Below are 24272 nucleotides of genomic sequence, written 5' to 3'. Positions count from 1 at the left end.
CTATGCTAGAACTGTAAAAAAGCCTACCAGAGGTCGATTGAATTGGAAGCACAAGGTACAACAAGCATAGCAAAAGACGGGTGGAAGAAGAAAAATGAAGGACAAGTCATGTTAGCCGGGTGGTGAATGAACATACTTTTATGTATGGGAAAAAAAAGGAAAGCCCAACGCGGGGCTCGAACCCGCAGCCTTGAGATTAAGAGTCTCACGCTCTACCGATTGAGCTAGCCGGGCTTGCTCGTTAAATAACGGTACTTATTTAGGATCTATAAGTCTACGACAGCCGTGAAGGAGTATTAAGAGTATAATGCTGCCTACTGAGAATTCTTCTCTATACACCCTTTCTATATGTATTGTTAAATAGCGGCCATATTCCTACAAACTGACCATGTCACTGCTCCTTGAAACATTTGTCTTGAATAGACGATGGTGCCCCACGATGAGTGTATGGATGAAAGACCTATTCTCCTTGTAACTATGCTCCATAATTGTCCATGGACAGAAAATAGAGCACGTGTATGGAAGAAACGTACCAATTCAAGAAGGGACCGAAAATGACAATATGAGGAAAGGTATCTATACCACTCGAACAGTATCTGTGCAGAGGAAATGTGCGTCTCTCTTATAAGACCGACCATTTAGAAATCCTTCAAATGCATGGCAAAACAATGAACGTATGCAGCAAGTGCGATTTTCACGGGTATGTAACAAAAGAGATTGCAAGAACCCACAAAGCATGTAAAGCATAGCATGATGATGGACCATATAGTCATGAGCGCCCACAGAACAATATACTCTCAAGAGTAACTGAACCTCAACCCTAAAAATACCCAACGCGCTGTTAGTTACCCCAATAATTCGCCGAATCCGAAAGCATATCAACAAGTACAAGGCCAAAGTTAACGTGACAGTAGAGGACGATAGAAACGAAGTAGTTGAAATTCAGTTGGTCGCCCTGAGAGCTCGTAGCCTAGCATCCAAGCCATCCTCAACTTCAGTGTCAACTTGTTTCGGAGCCTTAACCTCCTCCTTAGGAGCAGCAGCAGCATCCTGCTCCAAAGCCATCCGGAGATCCACCCCAGCGTCATCAGCAAGTTGCTCCATCAGGCGATCCACATCGGCTTCACCCTCTGCGCCATTCTCCTGCATAGAGATCCCTTGCGCAACATCCTCGATCGCACTGCTAGCAATCTTGAAATCTTCGGAGCGCGCCAGGAAATTGTTCGCATGGGAAACCAAGCTCTCAAGATTTACACTCTTGGAGGCAGCATCCAGGCCCCGTGATGCCAATGCAAGCGTCCGAGACGTGTCCCGAGTGCTCTGCGCAGCCTTGAGCTCGTTGATAATGACATCTGCTCTGGCAGCCTCCGCCTTGAGGGTGACCTGTCTGCGTTTTTCTCGTACGGCAGAAGCGGCATGGATGCGGGCGATCTGAAATTCGCGGTTTTTCATGGCCTTGTCAGCCTTAGCCTTCTCAGATTTGAAGGTCGCTTCCGCACGGGCGGCCTCCTTTTTCAGTCGATTAGAGTGTAGCTAAAAGGTGGACAATGATATAGAATTAGCCAACTGACAGTTATTCAGACAAGGGTGCGTTGATAAGCGGGCAGACGCTGAAATGTTGCCGCAGAGAGGGGGAATAATGCGGCACCGCCTACCTTGACATTGGTGCGGGCTTCAAAGATAGGATCCTTCCGAACCATTTTGTTCTAGGACTGAGGGAACAGGTGACAAAAAATGGAGTGGGCACAAAAGGGTATCTAAGCAGAAAGTGAGGCTTGGGCGCATGGAAGAGATAGGAAGTTTGGGGTCAAAAGATAGGGAGCGGGAGGCAACATTCAGCCCCGATGGAGAGACAGCCAGAGTCTAGATGGGAGGGCGGGGGACTGCGTGGCAACGTCATCCCGATCGCCGTATCCGCTGCGCGCGGAGGTGCCACTACAACCTGCATGCCGATTACAATTGACAAAAATGGTAGTGAAGTAGTACCGCTGATGCCTAAAGAATTGATGTGGTAGCTACAAGACTATCTATGGTGCCCAGCTACTTGCAAATCTAACGGGCTCAGAAACTGATTTTCCTAGTCACCTGTCGGTCAAAACAAGCGAAAGAGAAATGATGAGCAGACTATTAACTGCTGGATTGAAAATCTAAAAGAGAATTATAAGAATTTATGATAATTTACAGCCGGAACCTCAACTATGCTTGCCCATCAGGAGAGACGTCAACGCCTCTTGGGTGCTTCGTGAACTCCATGAACTCCGTGTACTCCTTTGAGACTTGCCAATATTACTTCGCCGTCCAGTTTTCGCTGATTTCAAACCGCTCAAGATTCGTTTGCGTCGTCCCGGCTTTTCGAGTAGGTCTATCGTCCACGCCAAGGTCAACAAGGACTCCCAGCTCCATTGGACTCCGTTACCATCGATAGCCGATGCATCTCCCTGGCGAAACTGCTCGCTAACAGCCAGCTGCAATGCCCTGCCCGTCGCATCGCGAAGTGGACGCGCCAAGGCTGGGTTGCACGCTAGAAGTCTGGCGAGAAGTCTCATCCGGAAGACCGTGGGGCGGCTCGATGCCTTCGAAGCCAACAGATTCGGGGTCGAAATCAACCATAGAATCAAATGGAAATGCTGATAGATCTCCTCCGTCGAGAACGTCAAAGGCGAACCCGTCTTCAAGGACTGAAGAATCTGACCCAACGGGTGAATCAACGTTGAATAGGCGGTGGAAGTCATCGTCAGAAAGAGGAGCTGCAAGATCATCGGCAGCGTGAGGTTCAGGGTTTGAGCCGACGTCAAAGAGAGAGAGGGCACTTCCTTCTCCTTCGAGTCCAGCGACGGACACTGCAGGTCGCACAACACCGCTGCAGGATGTTGTGTCACGTCGGAGGACTCAGCCAGAGTGGAAGGCCTCAAGGTAGGGGAGTAGTCGGTGATAGAGGGTGTGGGGAAAGGAATCCGTTCAAGAGGGATTTCGTCGCGCTCTTGTTTGAACAGGGTGGGGGTGAGAGTAGGAGAAGCGGAGACAGGGGAGCCGGGCTTGGGAGTGTTGCCGCGGGAGCCCCGGACCTCAGCCGAGAGTTGAGCGACTTGTTGGTTCAAGCGATTGTTCTCGGCTTCCATCTGGGATAGTCGTTGCAGAAGGAACTGGTTTTGCTGTTCCATCTGAATCTTCTCATTCTCCAACTTCTCCATTTCGAGCCTCTTGCGCTCGCGTGATGTTTGTGCTGCCGCACGATTACGAAGGACGCGCTCGATACGACGTTGTTCTTTCTCATCTTCAGTCTTGGCCCGTTTTCTGGATGTCGAATTAGCATCATGTGAATAGATATAGATATATATATGAATCTAAATGTCTTACCTCGGAGGCAAGTTAGTCTTCGGGACAGGCAATTCCTGGCCCCATGACTTTCTCTTCTTCACAGGCTTCTTCTCTTCGGCTTTGGTCTCCCCTGCCTGCATCGACGAGTCGTCAAGCGACGTGTCCGCCGGGGACACTGTCAGCAATGGCAACTCAGGCGTCGGGGAGCCGGCGAGGGAGTCAACTGGAGAGAATGCTTCTTCCATTATTGCAAGCGTGACAAGTGATTGATCTTTGATTGTGGATCAATCAGATTACTATGAGCCTTATCTTAAACCGCACTGCAAGGGAGGACGGTGAAGTAGGTCGACACAGCTTGATTGTGGAGGTTTGCCCGTGTCACAGGAACACAGGCCACGGTGTCATAACGGGGGAAGCTGGGGGGGCCAGGCCTGGCCAAGTGGTGCCTGGGGTCAAGTGTACCAGACAACAAGAGAGATGGGGCCAAGAAGGACAGGTGTCCTCAATAACCAAGAAAGAATAAAAGGATGAGAGTGAGGACGATTTCCTGATCGACTGTGAGAGCTGGGGGAGTGAGCGACTCTTTAAAAGGCCAACGTGGTCAGATCAGGCCGCCTCCCTGCAAGTAAGGGGGCGGAGTCATCGTCGTCAGCCAAGTTCCGGTAACCGTTACAGACCCATTACGCCCCTGTGCAATGTCCGGTTGGGTGAATGTGCCCCTTTGCGCCCCAAATGACCGTACGGTAAATACTCCAGGCACCATGGTTCCCCGTAACTTTACACAGTACGTTCTGTAAGCCAAATGCTTGGGGAGGGGAGGGACTGCGAAGGGAGAGAGAGAGAGACAACCCCCCCAGTGTGTTTCCTCCTGCCACAACATTGGAAGCCCCCTTCTGGCCCCATCTTTCACACCTTCCGTCTCAAAGCCCTCTTTACCTGCGACAAGTCTCGCTCTCAAGGTGGAACCCTCCCCCAGTGGCTCCCTACGCCCCTCTTGTGGTCTCAACTCGCAATCTTACGGATCATACTCCGTAGATACCTTGGAGAAAGGTACGTAGATACTAGATAGATGATTGACGGACTTTACTCCATTCCACTTTGTTCTAGCCCAATTCCCCACGGTGATTATTCTTCCGATGATGCCTGTGCCATTTTTATCTCTCGCACTGCCTCTCTTTGAACACGATCCCCGCCGATGTCTTACTTCGTCCGGCAATTAAATCCGCAAGCTTTAGTAGATAGTAGTTCTATTCTGTACTACATACAGCCTTTGCTTTCGCTCTTTTGTGTGTAGTGTGTAGTCATAACTGTTTTTCGATTGGGGAGGCTTTATTTCATTTTCCATTGATGTGATCAGTAATTACCATTCATGTTGTGAACGCGTCTGGACTCTTATTGTGCACCCCTTTTGAGTGTGGCATCCAGGGCTAGGTTGATGAGTCTCCAGGGGGCAAAGAACGTGGTTGGCGCAGTTCATTGGTGATAAGACAAAGTGAATCCGTGGAACTTGATCCACCGTGGCGCCATTCTTAGAGACGGAGGGTGTGAAAGATGGGGCCAGAAGGGGGCTTCCAATGTTGTGGGCGTGGCAGGGGAAATCATTGGAGCGCCAATATCTTTGGGGTCTGGAACTTGTTATTCAATTTCCCGCATTCCTTGACCGACTAGGTTAGCGGGTGGAATGTACCAGAAACACGGGGGTCACCCTCGACGGGCTAACTATTGCGCAATGCGCATACACGGTACTATTCGGGTCATGGCCTGATATCTAAATAATTAAGTCCGACGGTCTCCCTTCGCCGTTAGATTGATCTTAGCTCCGACGCAATATAGACACTTATCGAGAGACAGGGGGAGTGGGGGAGAGGGAGCAAAAAGCATCCCGTACTTAATTAATAACGCTTCTAGAAATCCTACAGCCCTGTCAGGTTTGGGGCCGCCCCCTTCGCGCTTTGTTGCACTCCGTCGGAACGTAGGAATGATGTATGAATGATTGGTGGCATGCGCTTATGAAAACAATGCTGTACGTGACAACAAATTGTGTTCACCCCCTCGTTTTCTATCCAAAGGGTGGATTTTTATCTACCTTTTACTGTGCTCGAGTGAAAGCACCTAGCTGCCAAACTCATGTGTAACCGTGGGAATAGTATGTGCCTAAGAAACAAAAGAAATGGATGTAACAATTCAATAGCCCAAAAATAACGCCCATGCCGGTCACGACTCGTGATTGAATCATAGCAAGATGCAAATTTTTCGAAGTCACCGGGGGGCACCTCGTCTCGCCTCCCAGTTTACACTCCTAACGCGGTCCCGCAGCATTTCGTCTATAACGTGACATCCATCGTATCATCACCGGCATCAATAGCACCTTGGTTTTCCGGGTCTGGTGCAACCACACCTCGTCCTCTACCTGCCAGCAGTTCCCGCCTGACCTCGGGTCCGATATCCTTGTGTCCACGGACCAAAAGCAAATCTAAAAGCGCCTCACGCTGATCCTCGGTGATATCATTGCGGTAGCGTTGCGCAAACACCAGCAGAGACTGGTGCCAAAGGACAGGAAGCTTGTAAACCTTGTTGGCTTCACGGGATCCATCGGTCATCATGGCATCATTGTCGGTAGCACGGAAGCGCAGGAAGTGGAAAACGAGGGCGTCGATCACCTTGTAGGGAAGCGCATACTTCTTCTCCAGGAAAACGCGAATGAACATGTTCACTGCACCGGTACTTTCCAAAGAGCGCAACGACTGTTCGGCAGCGAGATCACACATGCGGAGTAATGCTGCAGCTGAGTGCAAGACCGGGATAGAGACGCGTGCAATGACAGAAGAGACAATGTGGGCTTCTCGTAGTGTGCAGGTTCCGCTCGACACCAAGGGGAAGAGTAGGCCCTTGAAGAAACAGGCGGGCTTGTAAAGCGCTTTCTTCAACGCATTGTAGGTGTGGACATTGAGCTTCTTGGTCTCGTGAATTTCCTCCCGGACACGGTCAAGGAGCACTGTCGCGATGAACTCCTGTGCGACTGCTGGCTTCGACGAAATGAAGATTCTGGTACCGGCATAGACAGCATTGGCCGTCCAAGACTCAGGCCGTGTAATATCGAGAAGGGTGGGCCAGTTGGGCACGGAAGGAAGGATCTTGAAGGGCTTCGGAAGAGGTCCAGATTTGTAGCGAGAAAGTATCATGCCGACCCTTTGATTTTCGATTAGCCTTGCGTGAACCGCAACACGGCGCAATCTGTACTCACTTTTCATATACCTCCACCGCTTTCGCGGGTATTTGAACAGCATCCTCCGGTAATCCACCACCCTGAATGAAGGGCCCGCCGCTCTCCCCGCCCTGCTTCGCTTCATGTTCCGCGATCTTCTCCAGAATAAGATCGGCTAGGTTCCTAGTCTGACCTTCGGCTTCAGGTCCACTGGGGTTGAATATCGGGTCTTCGTCGCCTGCAGGAATGAACTTGTTGAACATATCAAGGTCATCGGGGTCGACCTCCTAATCGATATATCAGCAAAAGGGTTCCCAGAGATTATTAAAAGATTCCAGTGACATACAACTTCCTCAATTTCCTCTTCGTCGTCCCATTGGTCGTCTTGGAATTTTTCGTCATCGGAAAAGGCCTCATCGCCTTCCAGGCGAGACTCAAAATCAAAGGCTGCGTTCGTCATATCAGCAGCAGCGCCTGCTGTGGCTCTTTGTTCTTCAGCATCCTCATCAGCCAGTTCCTGTCCGATTTGCAGGATCTTCCGGGACATCTTCGCATCAACGAAGCGCTCCCCATCTTCTTGTTCGTCTCCCTCACGAGACTTGCGACTGGACTTCTTGGCCGATTGAGTTCTCAGATGACCAGCAGTCATATAATCCTCAGCTAGAGGATTGTGCCGGCGGCCGGCGGCGGAGCGAGAGGATGTTGCCTTGGGCATGGTGACGGTGCCCCTTTGGATGTGTGTATTAGAAGCCGAGATTTATAAGATATCAAAAGGCTCCAGCTAGCACCGAATCCACCTAATCACCGGATAATAGGCACTGCGAACGTGGATCGTCTCTCTCTCGGGTATCAACCTCCAAGAAAATGTGTGTAAATTTCCAGGTCATGTGATTCAAATTTTTTGTCGAGCTCTTTTTTTTGGCGTCGCCAAAGCGGAGTCAGTCCTCACCGCTTTATGCATGCTATCTTTTATTGGATGATATCTTCTACCGCCTTTACCCCTCTTATCTCAAGGCACCACTTGGCCCTCGACACCTGCCGGCAATACTGTAGCCCACCGCCTTTAATCGGCGACAAGATTGCTTTCCGCTCGTCGCATGCAACTTGCGCATAAACAACAGGCATGTGATGCAGGACGGGCCTTGAAGCTTGCAAGAAGAGTTCAATCAACGACTATTTGACCTTATACGACTGCTTAATAAACTGACTGCGGTCTATTTCATAAATACAGCTGGCTAATCTAAGTCGTGTCGACCAGCAGCCCTTGTGGTAAGTCCCAGGGCACTCCGAACCCACTTCCGCGTTCCTCATCTCCAACTTTCTATATGGTGTTCAGGGCATGGTACATATCTCAATATCCCTTGGAGGCTCAGCTCCGACACCCACAATGAAGATACAAAGACAGCTCTGGTTTCACACAGATTCATATTTAATTCTGACCTTCTGCTTCTTTTCCCACAGGCGTTATTGCGACCCCAGGTTATCCTGGAAACTGTAACATCACCTCCGCTCATCGCATATCGAGGCTTCTGGTCACTCTTGCTAGAGTCACTCCCCTCCGAGACCTGTACATTTAATTCGACAAAGCTGTGGTAACAGTATATCTGACTGGCTTTTCCCTGTCATTGCCGATACCGAGTCATTTGCGCAACCTACACCGGACTGTTGGGTTCCCATCAACAAGTATTCCACACTGACGTCTATCCTATCTGATTTTGCCCCGGGCCTATAAACTCTCGCACTCAACATTGCATTTTTTGAGTCGATCAACAATGGCTTCCACACAACCGGCTGGGTCTTCTGCACCTTCGTCTAATTTGAACTCTCCGATCTTGCCTCCTGGAGGAACACCATTTTTCGCCGGTTCCTTACCTGATTCTAATGCGAGATCTTCTCCTATACCTGCTAGCAATGCCCCTGCACAAGCCGATGGATTGAAGTCAAAGCGTACCAAACGTGACAGCCGCAAAAAGCGTGAGGCCAAGGGCCTGGATCAGGAAAGCATGCCACCGAAGAAGCGAGCAGTTGCTGTCCAAAACACTGCACTTCCCAGCTCAGAACTCAGCATACTAAGGCCTCTCTTGCTGGCAGAGCCTCGCTCATCCGATCTGTTACCTCCACAACCCCGGCAGCTGAATTTTGTCAACCGAAAAACATCAGACGTTATCGGTCAAAGCTGGGACTTCTTTGAGATCGTCGATAAGCTCACCAACAAGAATGGATTTCGTTATAGCTACGCCATAGCCGACCCCAGCTTTCCGCATATCAAATACCGCCAGACTGATGTTCAGCCTTACCATGCCCGCTTCAGCTTCGAAGACTCTCCAGCTGCCATACTTTTCAGTAAAGACGCTCTCGCAGTTACTTCTAACGAACCTTGGCATACTGCACGCGCCAATGTCTGCGCGCGCGAGGGATCTTATTACTACGAAGCGCGCATCGTCAGTGGTGTTATGAATAATTCATCGGCTCCATCTTCAAATAGCAATGGAAATTTACCGTCCAGGGGACATGTACGTCTCGGTTTCGCACGAAGGGAGGCAGACCTCGATGCCAACGTAGGCGTCGACTGTTATGGATACGGTATTCGTGATGTGAATGGCGAGGTTGTCAATCGGATGCGGTGCGAGTACTTCTTTCCAAAAGGCGAATCCATTCGTGAGGGAGATGTTATCGGCCTACTGATCACCCTCCCGCCACTCTCTCTTCACAAAAAAGTTGTAGAGGGAACTTATGAGTCAGGTGCGGATGGCGAGGTTTCAACACCGAGCTCAGAAGCCCCGTCAGTCACGAATATAGTCCGTGACCGCATTCCTTTCCACTACAAATCAGACTTTTGTTGGCAACAATCGAACGTGTTTCCAACAAAACAGCTACGCGATTACGCATTTAATCTCAAAGAAACACCTACGTTTGGGCCTCCATCTCCGTTCAATGCTGAGGATGCATCCTTGCGAACTCTACCCGGTTCAAGCATCACAATATACAAGAACGGTGTAAAGATGGGCACTCCATTCGAAGAACTGTATGCTTTCTTACCACCGGCCAGCCGACTTGCCAATGGCACGAATAACTTGGGCATCGGTGAGCGCGAGAACGCAGATGATGGAATGATCGGTTATTACCCCGCTGTCAGCTGCTACGGCGGAGGCGCGGTTGAATGCCGCTTCGACGGGCCATGGTGGGTGGGCCCGCCATCTCATACAGACAACGGAGAGCCAATTCGGGGAATTGGCGAACGATTCAATGAGCAAATAGTTGAGGACATAGTTGCAGATATCGTGGACGAGGTTGAGGCGATGTGCGTCTGGGGTGGAGTAGACGGCAACGTTGTCAATAACGCAGAGCTCGACGGCTCTGGAACTGGGGCAGTTGGTGGCTCCGAGGTGTTGAAAGGTGGTGTCAGTGCGGCTTATGAGTCCGCTATTCCTCCGGTTGCCGACGGTCAAACCGAGGCTGCTGCTAATCCCGCTGGCAATGGCAACGAAGCCGGGAGTGTCATGGACCTAGATTCAGGCCAGACCACGCTTGAAGACACCACGAGCGCCGATGCCCCGGTCCCAGAGGCACCTCAGACTACAATACCCGACGCGTCAACTGGTGATGGAGATGTTGAGATGTCTTGAACGCCATACCGTCAACGCCTCGGCCACTGGTTACGTGATTACGTCTAGCATCCCTAACCCAATCTATTACACCGGCCATGCCTTAGGGAGGTCGGTGTTGGAATGATCGACCCGTTAACCAGGGCACGTTACGGGGCTGATAGAATGATATCACGACTTCGAACTCTGTACAAGTATACATAATATACTAGTCTGCAATAGTTTTCTTTTCTTTGCGCTCCGAATCCCGAGCACATCTCAGTTTGCAAGGTTTTATACGAACTACAGCGACACCTGTTAGGAGACTCTCTAGTTTATACATTTTAATTTGTATACATATAGACATCTATGAATGGAGTCTGGGGTATTCGCATTTATGGAGACAAAAGTTTTTCATAGGTGCCTGCCCTCGAGCATCTCGGCAACCTTCAACACAAGCTCATCATCACCGTACTGACCAATAACCTGGATTCCAGCCAAATCTCCATCCTCGGCATCACCAGCGCTTTCTGTAGTGACCGGTACAGATATGGCCGGAAGGCCTGCCAGACTAGCAGGCACAGTAAAAACATCATTTGTATATGCCTCCAAGGGCGAAGCTGTCGCATCGGGTCCGATAAGGCTTGAAATGCGTGGTGGTGATGACGGCGCTGTTGGGCAAATGAGAACGTCTACACCAGCGTCTGCAGAATCCGACTTTGATCCCAGTTGCGAAGAAATCAGGGGTTGGCATGCCCTGAATGCGGTGTTGAAATCATGTTGAACAAGGCGGCGAACCCGCTGTGCTTGAATGAAGTAGTTATCCATAGCATCAGCGCTTAGGCTAAATGCCCCGAGCAGGATCCGTCTTTTGACTTCGGAGCCGAAACCTTCACCTCGTGTTTTCGCATATAGATAACTTTCTGACGATGCATTCCCATCTGGTGCTTCAGGGCGGCTCCCGTACCTGACGCCATCATACTTGGCCAGGTTTGAGGATGCCTCAGCAGGCGCGAGTACATAGTATGCCGACAACGCGAGTTTAGTCGTTGGAAGGAAGACCGTTTGGATGCTGTGGCCCTGTCGCTGCAAATGGGCCAGCGAGCGAGACCACGCATGTCGCGCAGATGGAGACAACTCTGATATGTTGTACTCGACTGGAACTCCTATCCTGAGGGGAGAGTTTGTCCGTGACGCCAAGGCAGGCATCCTAAGATGTGAATCTAGCCGCGACCGACTGGAGGAAGAAAGGTTAGTGGGGTCGCGTGAATCATGCTGGTTTACCACGCCTATGTTGCGAGCACGGGTTAGCAAATCGAGACGCAGCGAGACAGGAGGAATTCGACAAAGTCAAGACATACCGAAGACACGGCGAACGCTGGCCACGTCTCTTCCCAGTATTCCGACCGTATCTAGTGAGTTGGCGTACGCAACTACTCCCCAGCGAGAGACTAGCCCATAAGAAGGCTTGAAGCCGACTGTTCCCGTATATGCGGCGGGCAATCGCACGGAGCCGCCTGTATCAGTACCCAACGCTCTGTAAATATTCCAGCAATGTTAAGCCAAGCCGTTCCTAGCCCTATGATTCAAGGCTGATCCGGAGAGTTACATACGCATAACATTGGGCTGTCGCAACAGCAACCGCACTTCCACCCGAACTACCACCGGCCGAAAGATACTCGGCATGCAGGTCACGGCGCGAGCTTTTGACAGGACCAAAGTTCGAATGTATAGAGTGGGATCCCATTCCAAATTCGTCGAGATTGGCTTTGCCAGCCACGACGGCACCTGCATCTTCCAATTGTTGAACAACTGTCGCGTTAAACGGACTGACGAATTTATCCAGAGCGTTTGAAGCGCATGTTGTTGGAAGATCGCGTGTGCATATATTGTCCTTAACGGCGACCAACAGGCCGTCTACCTCGGATTTGGGCGTCCCTAGTTGGAGAAGCGAGTTTGTTAGCTCTGAAGAAAGCGAGGATTGGTTGCAATGCAGCCTTCATACTCACCCCGGGTGCGCCGCGCATCCGCATCTCTCACACGTTCCAACCATTGCCCTGACTGATGTAGAGTGGTGATTAGCGCATTTAGAGCCGCATGAGAGCCCTGGTTAGCCAAGCACTTCTCGGCTTCGCGCAAGAGCGACATTGAGGTGTGTAACTCTATACAAAAAGGGTACCACCTAGACAATGGAAGCTTTCTAGAAAACCGATCGATTCATTGATCGATTGATTGTATGCGGCGGACATCCCCGCGGGCGGTGAGCGAGACAGGGCGGTGAGTGCTTTCTCTCCATGGTATCATACTGTACGGTACCATACCGGTACTCGAGAGCTTCTCGAAGCTCCAGCTCCTGCTGAGTAGGGACTTGACGTAGTAAACAAGGACCAAACTCACTGCCGCACACTCAGGAATGACATGGGTTAGTCTTGGTAGCAATGTCTCTTGCATCTGCGTTTATGATTGTCTGTAAATATCCAAGGATAGAACTCATCCCCCTCTGTCAATCCAGAGGGCCAAAATGAATACCCGAATCGGCGTCTTCATCTCCGTCGGCCCGAGGGCTGCAGGGACGACGTCATCAGGAATTTCCTCGCGACCGCATCGTCGTGAAGACTTCATCCTCTCTCTCATCTCACCAGACTAATCTGACTATACCAGTATACTGTGGTTACAATGATGTCTGGGGGTATGATTCGGTCCGCGGTGAGGGCTTCCGGAAGCCACGCTGCGTGCTCCATCAGAATTGGAGCTGCATCGCAATTAGCCTCGGTGAGCAAGCGCCAATTGCAAGGAGCATATCCTCATACTCAGATTGGGGATAAAAGATGGATTTCAGTCTACGGGTATACGCAATCGAAGGCTCTCATCTACTCGCGCTACGGAGAGCCCAAGGACGTCCTACAGTAAGTCCTCGCACCGCGTCGGATCCTACTTTTCAGCGACCCTGCTATTGCACAAGGGGACAAGGTATCTGACAGTCATCCAGGCTTCACAAGCACTCCATCTCCGCGCCCCATGGTACTCAAGTCAATCTCCGCCTGCTCGCTGCGCCGCTGAATCCTGCCGACGTGAATCAGATCCAGGGTGTATACCCGAGCAAGCCACCGTTCCAATCGACACTCGGTACGCAGGAGCCGGCTGCTGTCGCTGGAAATGAGGGCGCATTCGAGGTTTTGTCCACCGGCTCTGGAGTGAAAAACCTCAGCAAGGGTGACTGGGTTGTCATGAAACAGACTGGACAGGGCACCTGGCGCACTCATGCTCAGCTGGATGAATCGCAGTTGATTAAAATTGAAAACAAGGACGGCTTGACCCCACTTCAGATCAGCACGGTTAGTGTCAACCCAGTAACAGCTTACCGCATGATTAAAGATTTTTGCGACTGGGACTGGATGCGTGCCGGAGAGCACTGGTTGATCCAGAACGGGGCAAACAGTGGTGTTGGACGCGCTGCTATTCAGCTTGCACGAGAGTGGGGTATCAAGACCCTCAATGTCGTCCGGGAACGGAAGACTCCAGAGGAGACAGAAGCTCTGAAGAAAGAACTCACAGATCTCGGTGCGACTGCGGTGGTCACAGAGGCCGAGTTGCTTTCAGGCGAATTCAGGAACGTTGTACATGAGCTCACGCGCAAGGGGAAGGAGCCCATCCGCCTCGCTTTGAACTGTGTGGGTGGAAAGAGTGCCACCGCACTGGCAAAAACACTCGCACCAGGTTCGCATCTGGTCACCTACGGGGCCATGTCGAAGCAGCCAGTTTCTCTGCCGTCGGGATTGTTGATCTTCAAGAACCTCGTTTTCGATGGCTTCTGGGTTAGCAAATGGGGCGACAAGAATCCGCAGCTGAAGGAAAACACCATCAATGATGTACTGCAGCTGACACGGGCTGGTAGGTTTAAGGATATCCCCGTTGAGGAGTTCAAATGGAAATGGGACACGGAGGGCTCCGAGCTTGTAGCAGGCGTGCAGGAAACCCTCAGCGGTTACCGCAGCGGCAAGGGCTTGCTCAGATACGAGGAACAGGAATGAACTAGCTAAAAGCTAATCTTCCAACTCGAGTGTTCCGATAAATATGAATCTGTACAGTACGCTTTCTTGGCTGTCGAACGATTTCGGTTGATGGATAGCTAGTACAATTTATCCGTAGCTATTTCTACCAGTCAAGTGGGAAGACCCCACTTACCCCCTAGTATTCTTTATCTAAAACTCAGCTAGTTTCATTGCTTGTGCGCTGGTACTCAGAACACATCTAAGGAAATAGTGGCCCATTGGTCGTCATTGCACAATTTGCATGTATACGCCAGCCACCAACTGAAAGGCGATTCACGGTGAACGCTCATACCTGCTCGCAGGGCCAGTTTCCTTTTATCCAGTCCTCTATCAAGCCGGTCAATGTTGTATTTGGCATATAGACGTCGCTGTCGCGAGAAAAGTCTGCACCAATACCGGCGTATGGGGCCACTGCAGCCACGTTAGACTCGATGAAATCAATATAGACCAGGTCTACTATTTCCGGGGGTTCAGATGCACCCCAATGAGGTGTTCCCCTGATAACATTTGGCACCCGGAAGAAGTCCATCGGCGAGTGAATGGTGTCATCGCCATCTTTGCCTCCATCATCATGGGTAGTGTATCCGGGAATTAGGTCAGGCTTAGCATCTCCACTACTCAGGAATGGGACTTGGTTGGTAAGGAAGCCAGCGCTTGATCGGCTACCACTGCTGCCAAATACACCACGGGTATACGCTGATTGCTCAGGGGGAGCAAGCTGCCAAGTCAAATTGTCTAATTGGTCGCCCTCAGTCAAGATTCCCGGTCCCCGGTTTAGCACATCGGCAAGACGGTAGGCTCGGGAGTAAGGGATATCTTTCACATAACGAAAGCCGCTTGTGAACGGGGAGACAATATATGTATTATCCTTCGTAAAAGAACCCTTAAAGATGTCAAAGCGGATGGCACCGGTGTTGACTATAACAACGGCTGGCTTCCCAGCACGAGATTCATCTCTCACGGATACGGGTAGCACTTCAGTCTCCAGCCAGGTATAAATATTACCCTCGCCTGGATATTTCACTTGAAACATGAACAGATCGCGAGGAGCACACCCGTACACTTCATCCAGCTGAAGAGCGCTTCGGGATTCCTCAATGAGTTGGGAAACGTTCTGTCCATGTTCCGTGGGGAACGTGGTCTCATTCAGGCCAGTGTGATGATAGAATGACAATAAGTTATTGTCGATATATTTTCGATTGAAATGGAAACGGTCCCATGGCCACAGGGAGGACGCTAAGGCGAACAGTCCGGGCTGACGGTGGGTCGGGAGGCCACTAATGGACATAAAACCGATCGTTTCCATGAAGCGACCGCTGGCCAAGCCGTAGGACATCCGATCATACTTTGCGTAGTCACGGATGTGGTAATGGCCGCCAAAGAATTGGATGGGTGTACTCCAGCGAAGAGATCTGATTTCTCGCCATATGTCCCAATACTCCTCCGAATGTACAGGGGCATGACCAATTACCAAGAAGAGGTCCACCTCATGGTCCCTGATAGCTTCCTGAAACCATGCCTCCTTTATTGTCTCCCTCACAGGCCGCACGACAGTGTTGTTAGCATTTCCTTTGAAGTCGAAGAGAAATCCAAAGGCCACGATGCGGATGCCCAATTGCTTGGTGACGATCTTCGTAAAGCGAGGTGCCAATGGCCTGAAAGCGTTTGTCCGTGGGTCATAGAAGTCGATGTTTGATGCAAGATAGTGTCCGGCGAAATTGAGTGCAGTGGTAAAGAACTCAGCTGATGCTGTGGATTCCTTATACAGCTCATGATTGCCCGATGACATCAGGTCGATATGCTGCTCTCGCAGAATTTTAGAGATGTAGATGCCTTTGGGGTCTGAAGAGTCGTAAAGTCCATTTCCTTCCACTCTATCGCCGGTATCAATGACTAGTAGATCGACACCCATAGACTCTGCCTTCTCGCGCATGCGGGTAGCGAAGGAGATATAGTCACCCCAGTCAGCGGAGTACGAGGGTCTATAAGGGATTGGAAATCAGTAAGGCCTGGGAATGGCTCCGAAGAAGACTTCAGCGCCATACTCTTGTAAATGACCAGCTAACCAGCCATGAGTATCTGTGGTGTGAAGGAAATTGAGCTGGCCCCATTTCAGGTCACGCAATGGAGCCTCGATGGGCTTGGGCGCAGTCGGTTGTACAGCATAAACGAAGGGGGATATAAAGAATAGAAGAAAGGTCACTAATGTAGAGAAGAGCATATAGTAGCTGCTGGACATGCTCATGCTCATGCTTTCTTAGGGATGATATTGAGAAGAATAATAGCAGAAATCGTGAATTGAATATCTAAATACGAAGCAGGGGTGTTGACCGACAACGAGCAGTTAATGTAATGAATGACACACGCAAGTAAACTCTCTCTCTCTAATTATGAGAAGGATGAAAAGAGAGTCGGATCAGTTAGCCATGCAACCCCCGTGGTGGTAGATGGATAAGTGAGTAAGTACCTTGATGGTTTACGCACCGACACCAAGCTTATCACGGATAGGCGCTAACTAAATAAACGGAATAGTTCAGATAGATAGGAAGGGGGGACCCAGAAGTGCTTATCGGAGGGAAAGGTCCCGACAAGACGCCAGGGAGAGAGGGAAAGAGCGAGAGAGAGAGACAAAACGGACGCTACGGAAGGAGGCGACCGGTGAGACCGTCAGGAAAGAGCAAAACCGCAACACGGCTTAGTCAGCGCTAAGCCCAACAAGTCCCTTCGAAGCTTCTCACCAAAAACCAACCTTCCGCCGAAACCTTCGTCGACGAAAAAGATTCCCCGAACCCCCGAAAAAGAGTGACGAGCCTCCCCATCGGCTGTTCTTTCTTCCTTTGATACCAATTGTCCAACAGACCGGTATTTCCGTGAAGTAATTCTCCTTTCCTCTTCTCTTGCTTTTTTTTCTCCTCTTCCTTCTTCTTATATTATATATCTCACAGTCCGGCCATGGCTGCTCCCCGACTTTTCCGCCCAGCAGCTCGTCTGCTTTCTTCGCGCCTTACTTCGGCTCCCCTTCGCCCTCACACCGCATGCGCGCCCTCAATCCTGCGCTTCCGGGGATATGCTACGGAATCTGGCACCAAGGAGGTCACTGTCCGTGATGCTCTGAATGAGGCGCTCGCCGAGGAGCTGGAGAGCAACAAGAAGACTTTCATTCTTGGAGAGGAGGTTGCGCAGTACAACGGAGCGTATGGCACCCTGTCCCTCGTCTGACTTGGCTGCAGTCCATGGATCGCATATCTGAACTCGCTCTACTATTATAGTTACAAGGTAACGAGGGGTCTGTTGGACCGCTTCGGTCCCAAGCGGGTCATTGACACCCCCATCACGGAAGCCGGTTTCTGTGGTCTCGCCGTCGGTGCTGCTCTTGCTGGACTGCACCCCATTGTAAGTTCCTCGATCTGCTGTTACCTCTGGAAATTCAACGTTCATCAGAGGGAAAATACACAGTATACTAAGACCTGCTGTCCGATCTCTAGTGCGAGTTCATGACCTTCAACTTCGCCATGCAGGCTATCGATCAGATCATCAACTCTGCCGCCAAGACCCACTACATGTCTGGTGGTATCCAGCCCTGCAACATCACTTTCCGTGGACCTAACGGTTTCGCCGCTGGTGTTGCCGCCCAGCACTCCCAGGACTACTCTGCTTGGTACGGCAGTATCCCTGGTCTGAAGGTTGTCGCTCCCTGGAGCTCGGAGGATGCCAAGGGTCTGTTGAAGGCTGCCATCCGCGACCCTAACCCCGTCGTTGTCCTTGAGAACGAGTACGTAGCCCCGTGGAAGTATCGGAGTATCTGTGGAATGTTTTTGAGTCTGACAATTCTTGCATAGGCTGCTGTACGGTCAGGCCTTCCCCATGAGCGAGGCCGCTCAGAAGGATGACTTTGTTCTTCCTATTGGCAAGGCCAAGATTGAGCGCCCCGGAAAGGACTTGACCATTGTCACTCTCTCCCGCTGTGTTGGACAGTCGCTCAACGCTGCCGCTGAGCTGAAGCAGAAGTACGGTGTTGATGCTGAGGTCATCAACCTTCGTTCCGTCAAGCCCCTCGACGTTGAGACTATTGTCCAGTCGCTCAAGAAGACTGGTCGCATCATGTGCGTCGAGTCCGGTTACCCCATGTTCGGTGTCTCCTCCGAGATCCTCGCTCTCTCCATGGAATACGGTTTCGACTACCTGACTGCTCCCGCCGTCCGTGTTACTGGTGCCGAGGTCCCCACCCCTTACGCCGCTGGTCTCGAGAACATGAGCTTCCCCCAGGAGGACACCATCGTCAGCCAGGCTGCCAAGCTGTTGCGCCTGTAAAGGATGAGCCGTTGTATATGAACCGACGGTGAAGAAAAACTGAATTAATAAAATCATGTGTCTAGTACCCTATCATTGTTACAGCCATTTCTCCTTTTCCCTCATATTACCTCGCTCTCCTATTTCCTTGGATTTTGTACGACTATACAACACAATCAACGTTATTCTGCATTTTTAGAAGCTAATGTGCTCGGGCATGGTTGTATATTTCCGTAGCATGATCTCAGAATCGCATCTGGCTTTGTTCCTATTGGCGTGTGCCACCACAAACGAGCCCGCGCTGAATTCGGGCCTGCTCCTCCGCTGCCGTTGCTATTACCAGAACATCGACCCTCCGCTAAGGAGAGAGACGGTTGAGAAACCACCTCCATGCTTGCAATGTCTCGTTTCTGGATAGCATCATTCACATACGTATTGGACTCATCAAGTCATTAGGAAAGGAAACTTGGATAGTGATCGGCCATTTGACGTCACAGTACATAGTCGGTGTGATCGCCACATCCGCACTGTGCTCCGCATGATGCTCGTTTCAGACAAAAGAAGTCTCTAGAGGAACGTTCCTAGCACCAGCACACGCAGGGGAACAACCGGTAGGATTTCGAGGATTGTAATACGCCCCATTCACACCCCCATCCCGGTCGTACTCTTCATCAGTATCGCTCTCCGCCTGATCAACCTGCATATTTTCGCGTTTCGTCGATTGGCTCCGAGCGCGCCGCAGACTCGCATCATCTGCTTCTGGAATTTCGTTGTCATCATCGTCACCGCCTAGGACGTTTTTCTTCGTGGGAGCTGCAGGAGCCACAGGTCCTTTCACAGTGGTGAAGGAACTTTTGAACCCTCCCTTTTTAAACCCTCCCCCGCCCCCTGTACTTCCACCTGCTCCAGATGCCGTTCCCGTAGTAGATACTGATGCAGCTTTGGGTGTGTCGATGACCCTTAACCCGGCCTCGGCGTCGGCCTTCCGTTCGGCTCTTCTGGCCTTCTCGGCGGCATTGGGGTCCCGGGATAACTGCTTGAGGTCTTGGAGACGCTTGCGGTGTTGATGGTCATATGAAGAAATATGGGCCTCGTACTCTGGATGGCGAGAGTAAGACTTGTTGCAGAGCGTGCAGGTGAAGGAGCTCAGAGCGGAACGCGCAGATTCGGTCTAGTTTGACATGCGGTGGTCCTGAGTTAGCATGAAAGCACGGGTCTTTACATCCCTCGAGCTCCTTGAAACTAAGCCCTGAATCGCACCTTGGGAGTGGGATTGGTAAAGCCTCGCTGTGTATGTAGACGCATTGGTCAGCTGAGATTTGGGAACTTGTTGCTATGAAGATATAACTTCAATAGGGGAGATGTTCGGAATCTGGGCACTTGCAGGCGCCATCGTTCTATGAGTACGCAGATACGCTTGGAAAGGGTTTTGTCGCGGACAGTGAAAGAGCGTGTGTACGGGTTTGCAGATTCGCTGCTTGCTCGCTGAGCGGTGATGGTTTGAGCCTCTGGTTGTCGAAACTTGTTAGGTAGCATACATCTATCAGCGACTGCGCGTTGAGGTTGATACTTTTTGCCGAAAGAAAACCACCGCCCGCTGAAGAGGAGCTTGAACTGGTGTTCGATTAGATACCGTCAATACCGGTGCAATACCGTGACTACGGAGGTCGACCATAACGGGCCAATCATGAGGCCTCTAATACGGAGGATCATCGTCTAGCAGTTCTTTACCAAGAAAGTGTCGATGAGATCAAGTTCCAAGGAAATCTGCTGCCCCAAATCACAGCGACGAATTATTGTTCAAACGATCATGCTCTGAATTCAGACAACCCCATCGCAGCCGGTTTGATCGTAATAGTTGACCAGCCTTATTTCTGGCTCCTGGCGCGGACATATATAACATAGCACCTGGTGGCCCGGTGCTTTTTTAGAGCCATGGCTGCCTCGAAAGAAAGCATGCCATCCAAACCAGAGGATATCGAAACGCGCTCCATATTTTCAATGCAAGAACTAGACCCATCGCCGGTCCAAGATGAGTTTCCAGACCTCGAATCTGGTGAATACTTCCCCAGAGAACCAAGTCCGCCATCGGCACGCGAGCCCATCGCCGGGGGTGGTCGGTTCTCATCGCTCAAATTAGGTCTTCGCGGACACAGTTGGGATTCCTGGTGTATGGCTAAGTATATGCAAGCTATTTTGATAATGGCAAGAATATACGTTGTTCCTAGGAGCTAACAATGACCTCAATATCTCCAGTGGCTGCCTTCCAACGATACTCGACGTATCCACCAACCCTATTCCTTGCATTGCACTGGGCCAATACCTCTCTCATCCCTCTGGCTACTCGATCCGTACCTGATAGCGAGAGCTTCCTACTTCTCACCAGACCCGTCTATCAATCTCCGGGCCTCGAACATCTCGTCTTGACCGCGCCTGTTCTGATTCATATTGCGTCCGGAATTGCTTTGCGCAACATTCGCTCCGCACGGCGGGCGCGACTCTATGGTGCTGAGACAAGGTCACAGAGACACTCGTTGACGTTTTGGCCTCGGATGAGTCTCCAAGCTCGGTTAGGATATTCGTTGGTTCCGTTACTTGGCGCCCATGTGCTCGTCAACCGCATTACTCCGTTAATGGTCGATGGGGGAAGCTCAGGAGTCGGGCTGGGTTATGTGGCCCACGGCTTTGCACGGGCCCCCGCACTCTGGAATCTATACTATCTGTTATTCGTCGCCGTTGGGGTGTGGCACTTCGTCGGCGGCTGGGCTGCATGGATGGGCTGGAGAGTGACAACGGTCCGGAAAGAACGTGACCGGAAAAAGGGCTCCCTAGAGGGTTACCTGGGAGCCTCGGAAAGTGAGCAACGACTCCGCCGACAGAGGAAGATGTGGTGGACGGTCAACGGCATTGCCGCGGTGGGAGCATCCATATGGCTTGCAGGCGCCCTGGGCATCATCGGGCGTACAGGGCAGGGTTATGGCTGGGAGGCCAAGGGCTGGAATGAAATCTATAGCCAGGTCCCCGTTATTGGGTCCTGGCTCTGACCCAATTGATTCGGAGGACACACGTCTCTCCGTCGCCTGGCTGACTAGACGCGATAAATCATTTTTGGTCTAGCGGTTAGTGCTTCGACACATAATACTTCAGGGGCGGGAGTAACGGCCGATATGATTGTATAATAAGCAAGAAGCAAGAATTAATGTTAATGACAGCTCTGATAGAATGTGAAGAGGGGAATGAATTGAGTTTATAGTTATGACATTGGTGTGGTTAGATAGTAGGGAGTTGGTCCGTGCTTAGCTGATCGGAAAGGTTGGCGGGCGGAAGTCAAAAAAAGTTTCCGACAAGCAGAAAAAGAGACGAAGGACTTGCTGTTCATCTATTGCCTAGCCTATAGCCTAGTCACCACCAGGTCGATTTTCAAAGTCCGGGTCCATGCGCCCACACCTTGGTATCCTTTATCGTGCCCTCTCAACCCACTTCAGACTCCGCAGCGATCGCGCAATTGCCCGTTGCACCGCCCTAGGATTCCACCAACGCCCGCCACTCCGCCGAGTCTACTCTACCCGCTCATCGGCTGCGGAGATGGCTGAACAATTGATACAGTATGACGGCACTGAGTACAGAGCAGTGAAGGAAGGATTGGCGTACATTCTGAACCCCCCGGCTCAGGCTCCCGGTACGAAAAGGGATCGCAAAGCTGACGAGCAATCGCAATCAGTCTTCTACAACCCTATCCAACAGTTCAACCGGGACCTTAGTGTCCTTGCCATTCGCGCATATGGGGAGCATTTGCTGGCCCTGAAGAAACAGAAGGCCGAGAAGAGGAAGCAAAAGGCTGCGGCGAACGACTCAGCTAAGGGCAAGAAGCGCAAGAGAGAAGAGGTCGATATCAAGGAACAAACGCAGGATCAGACTCAAGGCCAAGGGAATCCGACTGCAGCACAGCAGGCGGAGCAGGACACGGCGCCGTCTTTCACGATTTTAGATGCCCTCTCGGCTACAGGTCTGCGTGCCCTGCGATATGCTTCGGAGATACCTTTCACCTCTTGCGTCGTCGCAAACGACCTGTCACCCTCAGCAATTGAATCCATGAAGACGAACATCAAATACAACAGTCTCGGCGAAAAGATCCGTCCTAACACCGGGGATGCGCGCGCTTACATGTACAGTCTCTTAAACCAACAAGCCAACACCCCAACTGTCGAGAGCCACCTAGGAAAATTTGACGTGATTGATCTGGACCCTTACGGCTCTGCTGCACCTTTCATGGACGCTGCGGTCCAGGCAGTCAAGGATGGCGGCCTTCTTTGTGTGACCTGTACCGATGCAGGTGTCTGGGCCTCGTACGGGTATCCCGAGAAGTCGTTCGCCCTATATGGCGGAATTCCAGTGAAAGGACCGCATTGCCACGAAGGTGGCCTGCGTCTCATTCTGCACGGGCTTGCAGCCTCCGCTGCGAAATATGGTCTCGCGATTGAGCCGCTTCTGTCCCTATCGATCGATTTTTATGCCCGAGTGTTCGTCCGTGTCCATCGCTCCCCAGCTGAAGTCAAGTATATCTCTGGAAACATGATGATGGTCTACAACTGCGATGCTGGCTGTGGCGCTTGGTCGACTCAGCCTATAACCCAGACGAAACAGAAGCTGGACAAGAAAGGAAATCCGTTCTACCACTTCGGATTCGCTCAGGGTCCGGTAGCAGATAGTCGTTGTGGCCATTGTGGCTCTAGGACTCACCTCAGCGGTCCTATGTGGGCTGGTCCTCTTCATAATGCTCACTTCATCCGCAGGATCCTTGATATGCTTCCCCAGGCAGATAGGGACGTGTATCACACCATTGACCGGATCGAGGGAATGTTGACCACAGCAATGGAAGAAGATCTGAATCTAGAAATTCCTAGTGACGAAGCCAATCAGACACCTACTGGCACAGTCGGTGGGGATCTCCCCGTGAACGAGTATTCTGCAATCATCCCACGGCTTGACCCCGCCGCCCGGGAAGAATACCCTTTCTACTTCAGTCTCAGCGCCTTATCCAAAGTTTTGCATACATCCACGATTTCCATTGATGCTATGCGTGGGGCTATTCGACACCTAGGCTACCGGTCAACCCGTAGCCACGCCAGACCGAATACAATTCGTACCGATGCTCCTTGGGAGGTGATCTGGGAGATAATGAGAGAATGGGTGAGGCAGAAGTCTCCCATCAGAGAAGGCGCCCTCAAGCCCGGTAGTCCCGGCGCTGTCATTATGTCCAAGAGCCGGGAGAATGTCCAAGGCTGTGAGGGGGAAGACCCGTCTCTGGCACTTCTCAAGACCGAGCTTCAGGCAGTCACAGAAGAGGCAAAGGATGTCAAAGATATGGTTACCAAGATTGAAGCTGCCTTGTATCGCTCCGGTGCCCGTCAAGCGTTTGGAAGGAAGAGAAGGGAATCTGATCCCCAGCGTGAACAGCCGGGAACAACGCAGAAGGGCCCCCAGGACACAAAGGCTCCTCGTAGTCCCAATGGTACAGGCAGACCGCACCCTAGCACGCTGGAGGTTGTATTCGATGAAGCATTGGGCAGGGAGACGGCCAAGAAGCGACTGGTGCGGTATCAGATAAATCCTCGTGAGAACTGGGGTCCTCTGAGCCGAGCATCCGGAGGCAAGTAGAACATTGAATTGCGCATTTATCTAGTGTAGTTGTAGATAGCTATCATCCACCATAACTGCACTTCAATTGTCATTGCATTACTTAATAGTACCTTAGAAAGTTTTGAAGTTTACCCATGTAAGCTTTGAGAAATTGTCCATCATGGATTCAATACGCTCTTCTAA

General features: G+C 51.2%; 10 protein-coding genes and 1 non-coding gene across 11 annotated transcripts; 4 read left to right on the top strand and 7 right to left on the bottom strand.

Annotated features, from left to right (window-relative positions):
• Positions 1-161: 161 nt before the first annotated feature.
• Positions 162-234, bottom strand: BO79DRAFT_t245. The gene has a single exon. It is a non-coding gene; the product is annotated as a tRNA-Lys (tRNA).
• Positions 235-548: 314 nt separating this feature from the next.
• Positions 549-1813, bottom strand: BO79DRAFT_181838 (putative SNF7 family protein Fti1/Did2). Its single transcript, XM_025680179.1, has 2 exons — positions 1656-1813; positions 549-1533 (listed from the first exon to the last, which is right to left on the bottom strand). Exons 1-2 carry the CDS (start codon positions 1698-1700, stop codon positions 943-945), a joined length of 636 nt encoding a protein of 211 aa, XP_025534829.1. The 5' UTR covers positions 1701-1813; the 3' UTR covers positions 549-942.
• Positions 1814-2192: 379 nt separating this feature from the next.
• Positions 2193-3859, bottom strand: hacA (transcription factor HAC1; the record flags this gene model as incomplete). Its single annotated transcript, XM_025688925.1, has 2 exons — positions 3358-3859; positions 2193-3294 (listed from the first exon to the last, which is right to left on the bottom strand). The coding sequence occupies exons 1-2, from the start codon at positions 3561-3563 to the stop codon at positions 2193-2195; spliced, it is 1308 nt and encodes a 435-aa protein (XP_025534828.1). The 5' UTR covers positions 3564-3859.
• A 1599-nt stretch (positions 3860-5458) lies between these two features.
• On the bottom strand, positions 5459-7366 carry BO79DRAFT_240759 (snoRNA-binding rRNA-processing protein ENP1). The gene is made up of 3 exons (XM_025685058.1): positions 6870-7366; positions 6563-6810; positions 5459-6507 (listed from the first exon to the last, which is right to left on the bottom strand). Exons 1-3 carry the CDS (start codon positions 7236-7238, stop codon positions 5643-5645), a joined length of 1482 nt encoding a protein of 493 aa, XP_025534827.1. The 5' UTR covers positions 7239-7366; the 3' UTR covers positions 5459-5642.
• A 929-nt stretch (positions 7367-8295) lies between these two features.
• On the top strand, positions 8296-10303 carry BO79DRAFT_203556 (SPRY domain-containing protein; the record flags this gene model as incomplete). The annotated part of the gene is made up of 1 exon (XM_025681732.1): positions 8296-10303. The coding sequence occupies one exon, from the start codon at positions 8296-8298 to the stop codon at positions 10147-10149; it is 1854 nt and encodes a 617-aa protein (XP_025534826.1). The 3' UTR covers positions 10150-10303.
• Positions 10304-10472: 169 nt separating this feature from the next.
• On the bottom strand, positions 10473-12255 carry BO79DRAFT_203552 (glutamyl-tRNA(Gln) amidotransferase subunit HER2; the record flags this gene model as incomplete). The annotated part of the gene is made up of 4 exons (XM_025681731.1): positions 10473-11396; positions 11469-11644; positions 11721-12045; positions 12117-12255. The coding sequence occupies 4 exons, from the start codon at positions 12253-12255 to the stop codon at positions 10522-10524; spliced, it is 1515 nt and encodes a 504-aa protein (XP_025534825.1). The 3' UTR covers positions 10473-10521.
• A 488-nt stretch (positions 12256-12743) lies between these two features.
• Positions 12744-14286, top strand: BO79DRAFT_203549 (enoyl-[acyl-carrier-protein] reductase). Its single transcript, XM_025681730.1, has 2 exons — positions 12744-13013; positions 13097-14286. Exons 1-2 carry the CDS (start codon positions 12784-12786, stop codon positions 14136-14138), a joined length of 1272 nt encoding a protein of 423 aa, XP_025534824.1. The 5' UTR covers positions 12744-12783; the 3' UTR covers positions 14139-14286.
• A 159-nt stretch (positions 14287-14445) lies between these two features.
• BO79DRAFT_159398 (metallophosphoesterase family protein) lies at positions 14446-16398 on the bottom strand (the record flags this gene model as incomplete). The annotated part of the gene is made up of 2 exons (XM_025678949.1): positions 14446-16141; positions 16205-16398. 2 exons carry the CDS (start codon positions 16396-16398, stop codon positions 14446-14448), a joined length of 1890 nt encoding a protein of 629 aa, XP_025534823.1.
• Positions 16399-16924: 526 nt separating this feature from the next.
• BO79DRAFT_240755 (pyruvate dehydrogenase (acetyl-transferring) subunit E1 beta) lies at positions 16925-18642 on the top strand. The gene is made up of 4 exons (XM_025685057.1): positions 16925-17353; positions 17429-17552; positions 17645-17931; positions 17999-18642. Exons 1-4 carry the CDS (start codon positions 17112-17114, stop codon positions 18468-18470), a joined length of 1125 nt encoding a protein of 374 aa, XP_025534822.1. The 5' UTR covers positions 16925-17111; the 3' UTR covers positions 18471-18642.
• A 126-nt stretch (positions 18643-18768) lies between these two features.
• Positions 18769-19842, bottom strand: BO79DRAFT_290782 (putative C2H2 finger domain protein; the record flags this gene model as incomplete). The annotated part of the gene is made up of 3 exons (XM_025688924.1): positions 18769-19620; positions 19710-19736; positions 19798-19842. The coding sequence occupies 3 exons, from the start codon at positions 19840-19842 to the stop codon at positions 19000-19002; spliced, it is 693 nt and encodes a 230-aa protein (XP_025534821.1). The 3' UTR covers positions 18769-18999.
• Positions 19843-20207: 365 nt separating this feature from the next.
• Positions 20208-24107, top strand: BO79DRAFT_203538 (N2,N2-dimethylguanosine tRNA methyltransferase; the record flags this gene model as incomplete). Its single annotated transcript, XM_025681728.1, has 3 exons — positions 20208-20619; positions 20706-21364; positions 22056-24107. Exons 1-3 carry the CDS (start codon positions 20385-20387, stop codon positions 24105-24107), a joined length of 2946 nt encoding a protein of 981 aa, XP_025534820.1. The 5' UTR covers positions 20208-20384.
• Between the last annotated feature and the right edge of the window lie 165 nt (positions 24108-24272).

Source organism: Aspergillus costaricaensis (assembly GCF_003184835.1).
Source record: "Aspergillus costaricaensis CBS 115574 unplaced genomic scaffold BO79scaffold_46, whole genome shotgun sequence".
NCBI lineage: Eukaryota > Fungi > Ascomycota > Eurotiomycetes > Eurotiales > Aspergillaceae > Aspergillus > Aspergillus costaricensis.
Note: the sequence above shows the minus strand (reverse complement) of the source record. Positions and strands in the feature narration are given on the sequence as shown.